We start from the raw sequence: 19,286 nt of genomic DNA, 5'->3' as shown, positions 1-19,286 counted from the left end.
GGGGTGGCCCCCGCCCCCCTCAACACCGGCTGGCGGCTGGTGGTGGGGTGGGTCGTCAACCCCCCGAAAAAAAAAAAAAAGTAAAAGAAAAAGAAAAAAGTAAATGAGCTTAAACCAGTGAATTTAAACTCATTTTCAGCCTGGTGTTTTCTGCCTCACAAACAGCGCCGCACAAGGCTGGTTTTGTCATTTTGGGTGACTGATTTTTCTAACTTGCCCCATTCTCCACCGGTTTCGCCTGTTAAAACAGGAAGCGTATGCAGCAGGAGGGTTTGTTTTTACAGGAATCTTATGGGAAAAAAAAAACAAAAAAAAAACAAGCACTTAGGGTCAGTTTTTCATGACTGTTGCATGAATACAAAAATCCCTAAAACAAATGCTAATTTGGGTGTTTAATTCAGTTTGTGTATGATGAAATTAACCCTCGTATGCCTCTACTTCTTGTGCCGTTTCTGCTGTTTAGCCATACATCTCCCTTATTAGCGCTGCCTGTTGTTTAAAATGAGAACTGCATAGAGTGCTGTGCATCTTAAGCACCAAGCATGCAGGGACAGTTACCTTGGATGGGAGATGTATGTGCAGCCATTTTCAGATCTCTCTAGAAATGTTCAGTCGGATTCAAGTCTAGACTGTCCACTCCAGGACATCCACAGAGTAATCCTGCTGAAAAATGAACTGTCTCCCCAGTCTGAGGTCAGATGTGCTCTGCAGAAGGTTTTCACCCAGTACATTGTTGCATTCATCTTTTCCTCTATCCTGACTAGTCTGCCAGTTCTGTGTGCTGCAAAAATTCCCTGCAGCATGATGCTGCCAGCACCGTGCTTGACTGTAGAAAGATACCTGAAGGATTGGAGTTTCATCCCCTGGATTTCACACCAAAGCTCTATCGTTGTCTCATCAGACCAGAGAATTTTGTTTCTCATTGTCTGACAGTCCTTCGGGTGTCTTTTGGCAAAGACATGTACCTTTTATTAAGGCATACTTTTGATGCCGTCTTATTCCCTTGATTTGGGCCTCAACACAATCCTTTCTCTGAGGTTTGTAGACAATTAATTGAATTTCTTGCTTGGTGTTTGACCTCTGACATGCGATGTCAGCTGTTGAATCTCGTGTAGACAGTCGTGGTCCTTTGTAAATCAAGTCCTATCAGCTGGACGTCTTTTAAATTGTTGAAACACCTCAAGGATGATCAGCGGAAACAAGTCCATTTTGTTCTTCCTGGTAAAAGCCATGAATACCTATGTATATGTAATTTCTTGATTGAGTTTTAATAAATTAGCAAAAATCTTCCAAGTAGCTTCCCACTTTCTCTTAATGGACTATTTGTTTATAGCATTTTGAGGAAAGAGATTAATTTAATAAAATTTGGAATAAGGCTGCAACATCACAGAGTGTGGAAAAAGTGAAGCCCCATGAATAGTTTCCAGATGCGCTGTAAGCAAGCTGTGCTGTGGGTTGGTAAAGCACCATAGCAGTGAATGGAAGCAGCTGGAAATCTCACCCCTAAATAAACTTCAATAACTCTATTTTCCTCATGAGGGGTTTAGCTGTTCTGTAGGAACAAAGCTGTCAAACATTATTCTGAAGACGCCATCTGTGAGGTCACTCAAACTCTGCAAATTCAACATGTGTTTGGACAAGAGTGTGTTGTTCAGGTTTGCAGAGTTGCTTCAGATTAATGCTACACATGTGGTGAAAATGAGAAGTGAAGATGCCTAAATATAATTAGACACAGAGTAGAGTAAAATGTTTTTATTTAGCTGGGTGCTGTAAAAAATGGCATCTAATTATTGCTGGTAAAATTGCGCAGGGGAAAAGTTAAGATGACTTGTTTTTTTATATTATTTAGAAAAACAATCTACAGGCATTACCTGAGTTTTTTGTGTGGCATAAGACACATTTAAACAACAAACCATGAACTACACATCTTCTTGCCTAAGAAACTTTGTGCTCTCTTGATTTTCTGCCTCACTGGTTTGAGCTGTTTGTTATTGTACTGACATGAACTGTCATACTGTTATCCAATATGACAGTTTATTTACTTTTTAAAGCCAAGATTCTGCATGTACTTAAAACAACGGTTTAATAAACCTTTAGCAAGACATATTTTGAAGAAATAAACACTGTTTTGTGTCAGTGAGTAGAAATCCATGTGTTTCTTAACATTTTTATTTATCCTGCTTAGAAAATCTTTGAGTGCTCACTCAACTCTTTCTGTATTCCCAATAGCAAAGTTTATTTCGACTGAGTCACATTCTGCTGTGCCTCGTAACACTTCCTAACTCTGCATACACAGTGGTGTCAATTGTTTTTATAAATGACTGCCTCCAAAAGCTTTTACTATATCAGAAAAGTGTGGGTATAACTCTAAGATATGATTAAATATACCCATTAAGGGACATATTATGGCTTGAATCAAAGTAAATCAACTACAAACTAGATAAATACTGAATGTATAAGTTCACAAATGATCAGACTCTGTTAATTACCAGTTTAACACCAACATCCAGTGTTTAGAAAAAAATAAATCTTATTGAAACTTTACCAGGCATTTACATGCGGACTAGAGTGAACAATGAACAGACAAGAGCAGCTCAGCCCACCTTCCGCCTGTACATATGCAAAATTAATGGCTGAGATGGGCCTATAGATGTTAACGCTACCTCAGGATGACAGTTTGGCACCCACAGTACACTTCTGCTTCACATTTCCCCCTCCATTATTTATCTGACAATCTTCCCCACAATCACGATGCACAATAGGATCTTAAAAGCCCCTGTCAGCGGGGAGTTCAGTCGGTCACATCTGACAGTTTTAAGGATATTGAACACATATTATAAACCGTGGTAAGTTGTGTTACCTGGAGGATTGACTTACGCTGTGACAAAAAAATGAATAAATGCCTGAAGGTAGCGATGGTCTATATAAATTAACGCTGCTTTAGTAAAGTTAGTTTATTAGTAGAAATGATGAAAGGATTGAGTTTTATGTACTTATAGTTTCAAATGGGAGATTGAGGATTAAATTGACGCCCTGCCTGCGTTTTGAAGACGAGCCGTTTCTCTTTGATATCTGCAGTTTGTGAAGCCTCTCAGTGTGCATCAAGTGAGTGCAAGAGCCAAATTGATTTTTTCCCCTGGCGTTTTTGTCACAAGTGTCGAGATGCTGATTTTGTTGCAGAAGCCAGCGAATCATTGCCCCCCCACAACAGGTTTTCGTTCTCCTGCAGGTTCTGCAGCTATTTGTGTAAACAATTAGGATGCACAAGAGTGTCTTTTGAATGACTAAAACCTACATATGTTGCCTCGTATCCTCTGCTGCGAGTATGCGGTTCCTTCATTTTTGTCAAATGTAGTGAGTGAATTTAGTGCTGATCACGAAGATTTCAACAATAATAAGTTTAAACTAGCTGAAACTTTCAATGTTACGCGTGTTGCATAAATGAACATATTCAGAAAATTTATCGGACAAATTAATTGGGACTGAACCACATTGACGAACTGTTGCTGTTTTATTTAATACATCGACTCAACTGCATCTGTTTCTCATAATCGATTTTCTTTATGACGACAATGTTAGTGGACAGATGTGAAGTGTTCGGTATTTTCAATACTGACTGAAGTGGAAAACCTCACAAACTATGCGTCCTCTGGGCACAAGTGCTCCCAGGGTCAGACGGGGACCAACTCAGACAACTCAGCCATTGCTTGAACTGCCACTTGGTTTGCCAGGGCAGAGCTGAGAACCATCCGTCCTCGCTGTATCTTTGAGACAAAGAGAGAGAGAGAGACAGAGAAAGAGAGACAGAGAAAGAGAGAGAGAGAGAAAGAGAGAGGGAGAGAGAGCTTTCCTTGTCACTTTCTCTGTTTCTCTCTCGTTTCGCCTCTAGTGGCGGTTAGGAAGCCCTGTGGAGTCCTGTTAAGCCTCTCAATAGCTGCCCTGCCTCCCACCTCGAGGCTCATTCACTTCTAATGAGGTGCTCAAGTGTCTATGGCTTAACACAAGGGTCAACACACAGGAACGGTTCCTTTTTACTCGGCTTGCTCTGTCATTGTAGGAAACACTTAAGTGATTAATGATAACGTGCTCTTATGCATTCATCTGCAAATGATTCACTTTATTTATGCATCATTTGCAAAGCTTGCCAAACTTTTTTTTTATATATATATTTCTGTGCAAATAACAAAACCTTTCACCGTAGCTTGTTTACATGATATTAAGCAATCGTAATTCATAATTCAACAGCTTCATCAGCTGAAGTCGAGGATAAACAGTTTTCCTTTGCCTAATTGGTGTAATTTGCATGCCACAGCAACACTGGGTGCTTAACATTTGACATTTGCAGGTAGACTGAGTGGATCACACAAACTGAACAACGCTCTTTAATATCAAGGTCCCAAAAAGACCTTGTGCACTTCAGTTGGCATTGCTTAAAACAAACTACAGCCACTTAGGATAAACTCACTTTCTACTCTTCCACTTCAGGACCTCCCTCGCTGCTGTTTTTTTTTTGTTTTTTTTGATTGTCATTTAATATCTCCGGCTGATGTTGGGTGTCGGTGTGAATGGTGCAGTTGCACAACGCACAGTTGTGAGTCTGATTTGTTGTTATTGCAAGGGTTAAACAAGTACGAACAGGTACAGCCAAGGTTCACTCTCAGATTGAGGATTAAAAACAGTCCAGGACAATTAGAGAAGGATTGTTTATAAAGGAAGCTTCAAATAATCTTCCCTTTCCATCATATTGCATTTTTTTCTTAAGATATCTTCAGTAAGTTAATCTTGGTGGGGTTTTTTGTTTTGATTTTCTTTTTAATGGCAAAAAGGCTGTTGCATGAGTAGAAGTCTTTCCAAATCCTCTGCAATGTTTACCTGTGGTTTGGAAGAAGGTTAAAAAAGTTTTTGGAAAAGCAACATTCCAACCTTTCACACCCACTTAGACCACCACGGGAGTCATCATAAACATCTGCTGCTGTAAAAAGCAAACTGCAAATACCGAGTCCTCCTCACCTCATTCAGCTATCTAAGCTGAAATAAACAGTTTCTATTACTGCCTGTCAACGCAGACAAATGAGATTAATCCTGAGAGAACGCATTAGACACTGCAGCCTGCTGCAGGAAATTTAGCGTGAGGTGGCAGTTTGACACCTAATTTATGCGGCAGTTATTAAACCTGAAACTGTAAAGATAATGCACACGAGTAAAGTACCTTGCAAAAGTATTTACACCTTTTGAGCTTTTATTATGTTAAAACGACAAACTTCTTAAATTTTTTTCTTACCTGTTCTTCTTCGTCAAACAGCTCAAACTCAGTGATAGGAAGCATCTATGTTAGCAGCAAAGTGCTGCCGGTTCTCTGTTGTCTTTAAGCGTGAACTTTGACTGGGCTTTGTCAGTAAATGTTTAGAGATGTTATTCTGCTGGAACCAGAACCTCTACTCTTAAGTTTTTGTTTTTTGTTGCACCTTCTTACAAGTTTTATTCATGCATTGTAATATTTTTAGCTTAGATGTGCCTCTAATCAACCTTCTGAATAAAAGCATCGCCCAAACAATGATACTCCCATTGCCGTGTGTCTCTGTGGAAATTGTTTATAGAAAATATAAAGGATTTCCCCCCCCCACCTCCTCTCATAGCAATTTGTGTGTAGGCCAAAAAGTTACATTTTTTGTTTAGTCTGAATGTTTTTTTTTACTTTTATTTGTAAAAAGAAAACAAAATTATTTTCGCCTTACTGATATAAGTTACCCTACGTTAGTCTATCATATTAAATGCAAGTAAGACACACTGAAGTTTGTAATTTTATTGTGATAAAATGTGTAAAAGTTACTTTAATAATGCTTTCCTAGTTAACAAGATGAAACAAATTGAAACAATGACTACTTAATGGCACAATTCCCTGAGAAAGTTACTAGATCCAGATTTTAAGGGATATTTGAAGAGTACAGAATCAAAAACAATCCTGTCAGAAATACCAAGCAGTCAGTTTATGGGCACTAAATCACAGATGGAAGATTAGTTTTAAAGTGAGACTGGAATATAGAGGAATAACCCAGCATTTTGGCTGGGAATTTGTATTTCATCTCCACTGAGGATTGGCACTGAGGCCAATTTTTGTTTAATTTTCATTCAGTTTTTTTTTCTTCTTCTTTTTAATTCTGTGCTAAAATCCAAAAGGCTAATTATAATCCTTTGAGACTACAGAGACAAATGTGCTTTTTTGTACGAGTTGTCTGTGGAAAACAGTGCATAAGACCATGTTCCATTCACTTATTTATTTCCCTGTGACCTCAGGGGAAACACTTAGCACTCAGCATACATCTTTTCACAGCTTCTCGGACATTGAAAAAAAGATGTGTGAGGGGTGCTTCGTTGTGTGCACAAACGAGTCTGTGCTGGGGTGGATAAACTACGTAAGTGACTGTCAAATTATGTAAGGATGTGGGATATTTCTGCAGTCCTTCCTTTGCACAGTTTGCTCCTTTTTTTCATTGCCACGGTTGGCAAGAAGCCTAAGAAACGAATCTGCAGCAGCACACAAAAACCCACTCCTTTTTTTGGTATCATACAGAGTTAGTTTTGATTTGTCACTACATTTTATCACCTTACATTGTTGTTTCTTCTCTGTTAATGTTTGTTTTTTTTAAATCTAATTTTCTTCTTACAGCTTTTTCAGCCCATGCTATCTTATTTGACTTTTGATTCTTGGTGTTTTAGCTTCAGCTGGATTGTCTTCAGTTTCTCTGATTACGTCACTGAATTTACATTCATACAGCAAATATCCGTGTAAATTATAAATGATGCTGTCAACAAGCTCTTCTTAATGGGAAACTCTGAAATCACTCACAGCATCTCTCCAAATTAGTGTTGGGCTAACTGGTGAGCTGATGAATAAATTATAGCGTTTGTGTCATTTTTGTTTACTGAATTAGACATAACTTTAGAAAAAAGAAAATGCTAAAACATGCACAAGAAGTCAATTACTTGTTAAAATTTGAAGACAGTCGTGGTGTGATGTGCGCTGTCTTGTTTATCTGATGTGAAATTTGAGCTGGAAGCAGCTGGTACTTCTCTGTTAGCATAATGTTGCAGCATTGTGCGCTTTGTGATTGTTCTTTGTAGTCTTAAATTATTAATTTTCTTCCCTATTTCCTGTTTTCCTGCACTGATTTCCTTCCTCTTGGGTTGATAAAATATCTTTTATCCTTAGAGACTCACCGTATGCGTTAGCTTTAATCTTCTGTTAACTGCGCAGTTTCTGTTGAAACACTTATTCAGTAACATTCAAAGTGTACTACATGTTCCCACTTCTTATTGATTCCTTTTTTGTCTGTGGATACCTCTCTTTCTTTCTAGCCGCATCTCATGAAATACATTAATAGCATGCCAAGTCATGCTGCGTACCGTGCTTGTTTTCTCTTTTTTGGCATGTCATTACATGCTTCTCTCTGTAAAGACATGACACTGTGCCTTGTACTTTTTTTTTTTTTTTTTTTTACAATGTGAACCACGTGGGATGTTAGTTTCGAGGCCTCAAATACGCAAAAAGCTTAAAGTACCTAACCATTTACCTGAACATTTTAAAGTTTTACAATTGGCGCATATTCATTGTTGGCAGATGAACAGCCTACCTTGTCTTTTTTTTTTCTTTTCTTACCTATAAAAGCTGGTCAAAATGTTTTCTTTTTCAGTTAAAATTGAATTTGTTTTTTATGTGGTTTTCACCCCCTTATCTACATGAAAAGAGATTCTCACATTTGATCTTATAGTGTCAGGTTGTTCACAAAATGTTTAATACAAAAATGTGCAGCAAGTTATTTTATTCAAAAATATAAAAGCATCCAAAAAAGTCTTTCTGCTAAGATAACACATACTAATTATTACAGTTAAAATATTTGCATTTAGAAGTTTTTATATCAATTCTTAATTTTATATCTAATTCAGAAAAAATAAATATATGACTGGCCATGACAAAACCTGGAACAAATCCTCCCTCAGGGGATTTTGAGTTTTTTACAGATTCTGAAAGTGTGGACTCTAAGATTTCTAATTATGTCAAACACACATTTTAATGCTCTCATTTCCTCACTTCACTTTCAGTTTCAAGCTTTCATCATGCTGAGGGAAGTCAGTTTTCACCAGTGCAGGTAGCATAGTGATATTTGAGTTGACGTTGCCAATTCTGTCAACAAAATCTGTACTGTCCTGGTTTATCGTGTGATCAGATTGTGTTTGCTGCAGTGTAAAATACATCTTAAAGTGATGCCAGAATTGGATTTTCCTATATCATTGTGTTTTCTTTCAGCATTAAAAGGTAAGGTAGATTTGTAACAGTCAGACAAGGGTAAAAACTCACGAGAATCAAATTTTTTATTTTCAAATTATTTAAATTTGAGTTTGGCTCTAAAACATACCTAAGGAAAACTGAATTTCTGCTCAGGCTTTTTGATTTGGTGTCTCAGATCATGATTATTAGTTGCTCCTTTTTCAGCCCCTCCTACAAAGCTTTCTGGAGGAACCATTGCAGCCATTTGAATGGGCCCCAGGAAGGGGACGGTCATCTGCATAGAGTAAGAGACAACTGTAGTCATCCAAAGCATTTTCAAGAGTGCAAATGGTACAGAGGAGAAAATGTAGCATTTCTGATATTTTTAAAACCTCAAGGTACTTTGATATCTGTATCTTGCTCATGCTTTCTTTACTGTTAGCAAAAAACCTATTGTTGCTTGTCTACAGTGCATTTCAGCAGCAGCTTTTGTTATCTGATTATCAGTCTCGGTGGTTCTCTGCTACTAACCATTTAGCCTGAAAGACCTGGGAAAATTCCCATGAACAATAAGTCACCCGCTTTATCTCCACTGATGTCAGGATCAAATAAAGAATCTTTGTTTGCCCTTGCAGCCAACAACAGAACTTTTGACATGCCTTGCTTGTGAATAAGACATTTTACCAGAAGCTCTGGAGAGAAAATAGTATGTTTCATGAAGCACTTTTTCTGTTTGTGGCAGGCTTTGTTTATATTAAGTAAATATGTTATGTTGACATATGTGGTACCTGTAAGAAAAGTTAGAGTCCTCTTGTGAGAGATAAAAAAGTACAGTTGATGTGCAGTCTGCATATTCTGTTATGCATAAAACATATATATATATGATTCACTAAAGGAAAGAAAAAACACTAAGACCATAACATGTTTCGCTAAAGCTGAGTCTTGATATATTCCGTGCTTTTGCTTGCAAATTCAAATTGCTTCGGCATGCCAAATCTCCACTCACAGCAAGACACAAGCCATTTTTCTACAATATGTGCTTCTCTCTCTCTCTCGCTCTCTCTCTCGCTCTCTCTCTCTCTCTCTCTTTTTTCCTTCAAGTCAAATTCCCCCATTGACAGAGCCAGTGATACAAAACAAAGTGCTGTAGATCTGGTGCAAAGAAGGAACGAGCAGAAGTTGTGTAAGGGAATAGTGTGTGAGCTGCTGTGTTGACATAGCCTGGATCTGTGCCAGCCATCCGCTCTTGCCCTCCGCTTTGACCTCAGCGGAGGAGAGGTGGAGCCTTTTTTTTTTTTTTTTTTTCTGGCAGAAACATGACTCTGGTGGATAAATTACAAAAGAAGATTAAGGCAGACACAAGATTCACACTAACAAGTCAAGCTGGAAAATTCTGTAGTTATTTTTGTGAGCTTGTGTTTATGTGAACGCACACTCTGATGGCACAACACCCAGTCTCTTCTACTGGCTCTATACTTGACTCACCCCCACAACTATGCAAGCAGCTCCAGCTCAGTCACCTAATTGATTCCAGATTTCCCCCTCATCCCTTCACTCTTTCAGGCCTCCTCTTCCTCCTCCTCTCCCTTGTCTTCCCCTTCCTCCTCCTTGCTGTCACCCCAGCTCTTGGTTTTCTCCATCACTCCAGGCCTGCTGGGTCTCACTGCCTTCCATGCACACATTTTTTGTTGCTATCATTAAAATATAGTCACATGGTTTTGCAGGGCTATGTGTCGATTTCACATAGCCCTATTTAGGGTAATCATGCAGTGTTTATGTGCTTGAATTTCAAAGTGCTGTAAGGTTGGTGGTTGTATCATTGCTTCTAATAGAGTTTTTTTATTTTATGATCTATAAGCTTATTACTAAAGAAGATGCTTAAAAAAAGATGGAGACAATACAGATGCCAACTTACAAAAAAGTAGCAGATTCCTGTGAAACAGAAGAGAAATGATAAGTGGTTTTCAATGTTTTTTACACAAAAAACTTAAAAGTTTGGTACGCATTCATATTCAATCTCCTCCAGAATTACCACACTTTTCAGACAGCCTGACATGTGACTACGTTATGTGTGTAGTGAGCTTCTTTTCACAACATGAGTCTTGTACCTGGAAACCGTAAATAAAAAAGTAACGGCTCAAGGCTAGCTCGTCCTCAAACTTTTATTTCAACTTTCGCAGATTTCCACAGCGTCAGAGAGAAAGATCAAGCAAGAGATGATAAAAAAGCAGATCACAAATCTCACATCAACTGCAGTACATAATATTTCTGACAAATTGACCCTGGATTTGAATAATTGGGATAATAAAACCTAACAAGCCACAAGCGAAGCTAATGGTGCAAAGTAACATACAATATGCCAGATGACATGCTTGCTTTTTCCAGCACGTATGAATAATTTATTGTGAGTTAAGTTTGTAATTGATACATCAGGGTTAAATAATTATGACAGTTGTGTGTTTATTCTTATTTAACTTATAAGACAACATAGTTTATTGGAAGCAGTCATTGCTTGATGTACCTTTTTGTTTACCCTCAAACTTGGATTGGATAAAATCACATCAGCAGGGACTTTTATGAACAGGAAACAAATATTTTTATTTTCCTGCTGAGTGAAAGCAGCGGAGTGACTTTGTGGGTTCTGTGTTTTCTTCTGATTCTGTCAAAATTTCAATGTTATCCTCATTTAGTTATAGAAATAGAGACAATTTTGACTTTGGAGTTCATCTTTGAATCTAATTTTAGAAGTATTTTAGAAGTACTTCATGATTTATTTTGTCACCTTACTGTAGGATATTTCATCAATATGAAAACAAGAGAGGTGAGCTGACATTCCAGTGAAAGGCATATCTTCCTCATAACCTGCTGGACACATTTTATATGAATGAAAATGATGAAATGTAAATATTAAAAAAAAAATGTGTGGAAAATTCCACCATTAAAACAAACTAAACTAAAGACAGTCCTATAATTTGAAAAACGAGATGAATTTGTTGGCTGATAAGTTGAGGGATGATTCAGTATAATCAATTCACAGGATCATTACACTGTATGAATACTGTTTAAATAAAAAGAGGCTCTTCATGTTAATTACCTTATCATCTCACTGAATTAAATATGGCTTATTAAAATTGCAGTCAAATTGAGCATATGTCGTTTTGAATGTCTTGCTGCTTTGTTGTAATTTCTTCTCCTATTGGCTGGTTTACTAAAAAACAATGGATGTCGTAGCATTTGCTTCATTGAGCAACATTGACACTTCTGAGTGGTACAGGTTTGAAAAGGCACACAGTCTCGCACTGGAGTGCATTGTTTCACAGAAATCAATAGGAATGTATTTTTTTTTAACTTGTTTCTGAGTATGCTAATGTGGATTACCTTTCAGTTCCCTCCAACTTAGAATTGACAGTTCAGTTTGTGAATATTGAGTGTCTACATTTCTTTTTCTGCACATAAATACTCATTTCCCAGACCCTGACGCGTGTTATCAGCACAAGACTATAAATAACAGGAGTTAAACCCTCTTGTACGTCTTGATTCTCTCCTGAACAGCCTTCCTGCTGTTATTGTCATCTGAGCGCTGCGCGTGAAACTGCCCTTTCCTGAGATGCCCCGTTTGCAAACTGCCTAATACAGAATAACCACAACAGCTGCTCTGTGATTTGGTGATTACCTAAGTCAATAAATGTACAAAAAAGAGGTTGCCAATACATCAACACTTGAAAGCTTTAATAGCATTATTGATGATGCGGAAGGAGAATTACTTTTATTTGTGCTGATTCAAAAACTCTGCAAAATGCTTTCTGGATATATAACAGTCAGCTTTTATGGCCTCTTAGTTTTCCTGTGTGGCATCTTAAGACCTTATCCAGCACCTAAGGGTGTTCTCAAACTACCTATACTCATCAGTTTGACTGTAATAAATGTACTCTGGGCTTTACGCAGCGCAGACAGTTGTGTGCTTATGTGCACAGTTTCTTCCTATATATCAGGAGTTTTCTATTCTTAATACATGATTACATTGTACCAATTCAATTACATGGTTAGGAGACATCGCTTTTAAAAAAAAGTATTTGCACCCTTACAAATTTTTAAAGTAAATTTAAGTAACTTAAATTCATAATGTAGTGTTCAGATGATGGGCTCATTCATTCAGATAATTACTCTAATTCAGACTGCTTGTTCTGTTCCACTAGCTACAAAATCATGAAAGATCACTTATAACCATCTGACAACACGATGCAGATCCCGAAAAGCGTCACATCATGTCCTGATTTACAGAAATGTCATATGTGAAACAGTTAATGACATTTATCACTGTATCGAACAAAAAGGGTTACAAAACTGTATCTAATACTGTGGGAGTCCAGCGACCACAGTGAGAGACATTATACATAAATGGAGATGACATGGAAAAGTGGTGAACCTTTCCAGGAATCACCATCTACCTAAATTACCCCAAGAGATCATTATAATCTCATCCAGGAGATCACAAAGGACTCACCTTGGTTGTGCACCAGGGAAGCAATTTGACTTAAATTCAACATGTAGTGTTCAGATGAGGGGCTGAAATCTGATTGAGTATCAGAGGCATGGCCTCACACAGGGCCTTCATGCTCAGAAACCTTCCAGTCTGGCTGAATTACAACATCTCTACAAATGAGAGAAGACTCCACCTGCTTGGCAACATTGGCCACTCATTACAAACTTTAGATGGAGTTGTTAATACCAGGGCTTAGGGGGGTAATTACTTTTTAAATAAGCCCATGTTGTAGTGGCGATGTCTCCTAATAAAAGAGACATCATCCTCTCAAAACTATTTTGTATTTAATCAGGTTCTCTTTGCGAGGTATTAACATTTGTTTGATGATCTAAAGCGTTTAAGCCTGACAAAAACAAAAAGAACAGACTGGGCTCATCCCAGTCGGTATTTACGCATCAATCACTGAGGCTTTATGAAAGAAATTTACGTTCAGCTTTTGCCTTGTAATTGTAAAACTTAGTATTTATTTATTTTTAAATAGAAATGCGCCTCACTTTCAGACGTAGAAACACATTTGTAGTTCCCTCTAGTTGTTCTTTGTAATCTAAAAGCGTGTTGAGCAATATGAGTACATCCACTTAGGAAATGTATGATTACCATCTTTATCCCTGCTTCCTTGTGTCAATCTTTGCTCTGTTTCGCTTTCCACCCATCTGCACGACCTCGTGAATGTTTCTCCCTCTTTTTATTGACGAAAGCACAATGAGCAATCACCGAACCCTCAGTGAATAGCTAAAAGAGATCAACCTCTGTTTCAGGGCAGGGGCAGCTAATTACTAAAGAAGCGTTTTGACAACGAGTGAATTTTGCACACACGTCATCCTTCCCGGTTCGAGCCGAAGGCACACGCCCTGCAAAAGACACAACATAACATCACTACGCCTGGTGTTATCGATCCAAGACAAATGAACAAATGAGAGACACAGGGTGGGGGAGAAGAGGAAGGAAACGTGGAGCACGGGACTATCATGTGCAAGATGGAGCGTTGTCACAGCTCAACTCTCGCCTTCTCCCCGTCTCAGATCAATACCGTCTTTGTATTTGTTTCCACCGAGTTGAAGCAGTGAGCGGTCACTCTCTCCTGTGGTGTGAGACGGGCACAGTCGGGAGATGAGAGGGGGAGAAAGAGGCTGAAGGACAAACACGAGGGAGGTGGAAAGCTGGGGCTAGACCTGGAGAGAAAGAGAGGTGGAAAAGAAATGAAAGAGTGGAAGTGGCGACCCAGTTCCATCACTGCTTGTTTGTGTTTTGAGCGGTGTGGCAGTAAAGAGCGTTGTGGCACAAAGATGAGGAGGGGGAGAAGGTTGTGTGAAGGAAGTGTGCATCTGTGAGAGCATGACCTCACTCCCATATATCATGCAAAGTCAAGCCCAACACATATATCTGCATGAGAATTCACCTTGGGTGACAGTACTAGCTACCACGCATTAATAAAATGTTAGCTTTTATACGTTCACCCCGTACAACTTCTCACTGATCTTTTTGAGTTATCAAAAACACGCAACGGTTAATATCCATCTGTCTATCCGCCTAAATTTAAACATTTGGCAAAGAATATTTAATCGATAAAACTTAGTCTTTCATGCAGCTCTTAAAAACAGGAAACAGAAGAGATCTTACATTAGATAGTCGCAGAGGAAACGGTTATTTTTCTGCGCTGTGAAGAATGAAAAGTAAAATGTGCACAAATTAAACAAATTCAAAGCAAATTTTAGAGGTTTCTAAAAGCAATGACAACAATAATAACATGTATAAAGGAGTACAAATAACTGGATGCAAAACAAAAAAAAAAGTGTTAATATTATGCAATCGTGGTATTTATGGAAATCAGTTCAATTAATTAGCGGTACTTAAAGCCTTAAACATCATTACCAAAATACATTAATGTTGTTAAGCTTTAATTTTCATAAATCATAAAGTGCTACACTGAAAGAAAAACAATTGTGGTAAATGGCACAATTTATTTTCGATTGCTCTTTGACTTTCATTGCGGATTATTAAATGTCTTGTATTGGTTGAAAGATTTATTGATTGGTAGTTTAAAACCTGATCTGAATCAGTAATAAGATAACAGATGTCACTGTCAGCCATTTTTCCAGTTCATGTATTGTCTAAATCACTTATTTCTAAGTATATTGTGAGGTTATTTTTGTAAATTATTGACCCTTTTAGGAAGCATTTAATTTGTGTGTAGCATTTTGCCTTTTTTTTGTGATTCAGGTGTAACCCACCGTCTGATCTTTCCCTTCCAATTTCGTCTCTCTTCCTCTTTTCCAAACATTTTAACTCCTGGCACTAAATTACAAAGTCCCAACAGATTTGAGGTTTCAGAACTGTAATCCACCAGCCTCTGAATGACCGCACGGCGGGTACTAGCGTCTGTCACTACTGTTGACTCTGCCTGAAAACGACTAGTGGGAATTCCCAGAATGATTATTTCTCATTACCTGATGTTATCAAAAAGGAGAAACTTCCTCTTCCTTTTTAAAGGAAAATTTTCCCCTGTCCATTGTTACATGCCATTCAATGTATGCTCAGGAGAGGGGCTTTAATCAAAATGAAGATTGAATGCAGTCTGTTGGCTATTGTTCTTTAAACTACCTTTTTTATTGATTTTTTTTTGTTAGAAAGAAGGTACTAATTTTCTATCAACTTAGCTATAAATGTCTTCAAACTGGTTTTATTTCTGAATTTATTCGTAATTTCACTGAATTCAAACTGGAAAATTTCCCTGGAGAAACCAGAGTGTATCTAAATTTAAATCTATTTCAGAGATTTGAAACTGGGCTAAACTGAGGTGTGAGTAATTGAATCTGAAAGACAAAAACATTATAATCAATTGAACTGAACTGAAGTTGATTAAACAGACCAGAACTGATCTGGGTTGTATTGAACTGAATTAAATTAAATCAAGTTGAATAAAATAAAACAAGAAGTGACATGAAATTGACTGAAATGAATTCAATTCATTTGGACTGAGCTGATTTTGAATAAAATCCAATAGAACTGAACTGAACTGAGTTGAGTTGAGTTGGGCTGAATTAATTTGAACTTAATTAAATATGAGTGAATTGTGAATTAGACTGAATTTAATTAAAACAGAGGCACCAATCCTGTCAACATCCAGTTATTGGAGCAAGCAGGTAAACTCATTTAAACAGAAGTAAATTAAATGTGCTGGAATGAATTAAGCTGAACTAAACTGAATATTGAGAATTGATTTTCAGTTCCCACATTTAAAAACAAAACGAGTGCATGAGAAAATAAGCTATTTATTATAATCCTTGTGTCACTTAATTAGCATAAATGGAAACCAAAGTCATGAGCAGTGTACTTTGAACTTGAAGTAATACGCATTTGGAAGGGGCGATGGTGTGAGAGAATATTTAGTTGTACTTCATGTAGCTCCATCTGTGATTAATGATTGATTGTAACGCTATAAAAACCGCCACTGCACTTAGCGGGGCATTTACTGTTTACAGCCTTCTCGTCCCCTGGGCCAGCCGCGTTGCTCTTCTGATTAACTGGAAGCAACATCTAAAAATGTGGCAGTTACTAGCTGACTATTGGGAAAAATGTCAGTTTCACGGGGTGTCAGTTTCACACTCATTTGGGATATTACTGCTTTGAAATATCAGACAAATGTTGTATTTCACACTCTATTTTTCTATATATGTAATGATTTTTTTTGTGTGTGTGTGTGTTTGTGTGTGTGTGCAGATGCTCTTGTGGATGCCTGACCTTAATTTCTTGCTACAGCGATTTGTCACACCTTGCATTGATATGGCGCAGTGAGCTGGCTTGCTGACAACTGCGATTTAAGCAGACAAACAGGCAATCTACATTAAATGTGGCTCCTAAAAATATGGTGCTGTCACTTTATTGAGATTGGTGACACGTGCTGAGTGCTGCAGGAATTCTGGGAGCAAATGTGAAAAGTTTTTCCTGTTTATGGTCGTCTCTTTAAGAATATGGGTTTAGTTTCTTTTTTGGCAGGATGCGCTGAAATGATGGAGGGGTGAGGAGTCGCTTACATAGATTTAGACTAATGGGGGGGTCAGGAGTGTGCCGCCTAGGCTGCCACAAGGAGAGGGAATGAAGATGACTTGTAGAGAGCTGGGAGAGTTGGTAATGAAAAAAAAAAAAGTTTTTTTTTTTTTTTTCAAGAGAAGGAGAAAGAAGGGAGATGTAGAGACAGGGAGAACTAATGAGTTGGATTTTCCAGAGACTTTGCATTCTGCTCATGGTGCTCGCTGTATCTCTCTCCGCTGTGGAAGAGCTGGCTGGAGCGAGCTTCCTGTCTGAGCCCTGAAGCAGGAGTAAATGAGGGGTGGGTAGGAAAGGGGGTGTTGGAAGCAATAGAACAGAGGAAGGAGGAGAAGGGGAGGAGGGCGAGGGGCGGCAAGGAGGGAGGGAATCCAGTGTTGAAATTGAATGCCAGGGCGCCATGTTCTCACCGCCAGCGTTTCCATGGTTACAGGGTAATTCTGGCGAGTAAGGAAATTTCATTCACTTTGGTATGAGAAGAAGAAGAAGACAAAAACAAAGGGGGGGGAGGTATTAACAATGCAGCAGAGGAATAGAAAGGAATACATAATCAAAAAATAAATAAATAAAGGAGGAGATGAAAAAAGAGGCAGGAGGAAAAAGAAGGAAACATCTAGTGGGGTTTGTGCCACCCATCCCCCAGGCGAACTGCCTCTCTGCCTCTCATTCCTTTTTTTTTTTTTTTCTTGTGTATTTCTGTGATGCTTGGTTTGTTTGCCACCACCCTATCAGCAAACACAACACCCACCCACAATCTTCCAGTTCTTCAGCAGCCCTGCAGGTATACGGCGAAGAACAAAGAGAAACACTGCTAACTGGCCGCTGTGTATGTTTTTTGTCGGGGTGTGTGTGTGTGTGTGTGTGTGTGTGTGTGTGTGTGTGTGTGTGTCTCCTTTTTGGGGGAGGGCAAATGAAGGGTTAGGGGTGGGGGGGTGGGGGGTGGTGCTGGGGTGGATTTAGGGAGAGGTCTGAGAGGCTGCAGGATTGTTCACATGACAGATCTGTGTAGTCGTTGCTTATGTCTCGCAGGCTTTGCCAAAGTTGATTTAAGGATATTAAACCTCCAGACTCCCAAAATTGCAAAGAAGAACAGCTAAAACGGTCGTGTGAATGTGGAAACCTAAGCACGCAGGCATGTGTATCAACCTATACAAAAACAGACACACTCACACTGTCTGTCTAACAAGGGTTGACAACTGCAAGGGGGGAGGAGGGGTGGGGGGGGGTGACTGGGATGTCAGAGCAGCCAGTGTGACAGCTGTACAGCCAAGCAACCCCTGTTCACACAATCACACACACACACGCACCGAAGCAATATGTGTGCTTCATCATTTCTGATATCATCATCTTTAAATGATATTATGTGTGAGATGTATAAATTATAATGTTGCTTTTTTTCCCCCCTTCTTTTCCAGTGGCTGATGAGGGGCTTTGGGAGTGTGGACTGTCCTACGAGTGCAGGACCCTCCTGTTCAAAGCCATACACAACCTGCTGGAAAGGTAAAACCGATGATCAACAAACAGAATAACAGGGGGATCTCATTTAGGAAGACTTTTTAGAACATCTTAATACTGTTCAAATTTAAGACATACATTAATAGCAAAATCTAACTGAAGTAACTTAACTTAATAACTTACTAAACTCAAATTTGACTTCCTTAAAAACATAGGCTAGTGAAATATAACTTAGTCCAGTTGTGTTTTTTAGCCCTGGCATGTGAGTCCATTGGTTTTACAGCTTACTCTGTTTTGCCGAAAGTATTCACTCACCGATCCAAATCATTGAATTCAGAGGTTCCAACCACATGTGGATGAAATCCAGCACCTTGGCATGCAGACTGCTTCTACAAACATTTGTGAAAGAATGGGTTTGCTCCCGGGAGCTTGCCAAATCCCAACGTGGCACTACGGTAGGACGCCACCAGTGCAAAAAGTCCAGTTGTGCAATTACCTCGCTACTAAATATTCTACTATCAAGTGTTGGCAGGAATATAACATAGTGCAAAAGCAACACAGGATCTCGGCCAAAATGTTGTGGGTCACATAGAAGAACGAGGACAGTGGATGCTGAGACACAGGTCACCAACTTTTTGAAACAGAAAGTTAATTTTATTCAACTTCAAACCTTTGCAGCAAAAAAGATCCACCATAACAGTAAGTGATAACAAATTTTGGGGAAACTATTGAAATCTGAGAATTGAAAACTTCATCATATACTCTACAATTGCTAGTGCATAAGGTGATCTTTATGGCCGTTATATTGCCTTTATGTGTGTGTGTGTGTGTGTGTGTGTCAGTGGTGGGAAGTAACGAAGTACAAGTACTTCGTTACTGTACTTAAGTACATTTTTCATGTATCTGTACTTTACTTAAGTAGATTTAATAATGGGTACTTTCTACTTTTACTCCACTACATTTTACAGTAAGTAT

General features: G+C 38.5%; 1 protein-coding gene across 2 annotated transcripts in view; it reads left to right on the top strand.

Moving 5' to 3' along the window:
* LOC103149633 (mediator complex subunit 13L) overlaps positions 1–19,286 on the top strand; it is a 93,503-nt gene that overhangs the window by 40,526 nt on the left and 33,691 nt on the right. For both annotated transcript variants that reach the window (XM_007568903.2, XM_007568896.2), the window contains exon 3: positions 18,272–18,356. In XM_007568903.2, the coding sequence (XP_007568965.1) occupies positions 18,272–18,356 (85 nt within the window). The remainder of the gene's footprint in view (positions 1–18,271; positions 18,357–19,286) is intronic.

This window comes from Poecilia formosa, unplaced genomic scaffold, assembly GCF_000485575.1.
Source record: "Poecilia formosa unplaced genomic scaffold, Poecilia_formosa-5.1.2 Scaffold6, whole genome shotgun sequence".
Taxonomy (NCBI): domain Eukaryota; kingdom Metazoa; phylum Chordata; class Actinopteri; order Cyprinodontiformes; family Poeciliidae; genus Poecilia; species Poecilia formosa.
The sequence above is the reverse complement of the archived record's forward strand: the minus strand, read 5'-3'. Positions and strand labels throughout refer to the sequence as shown.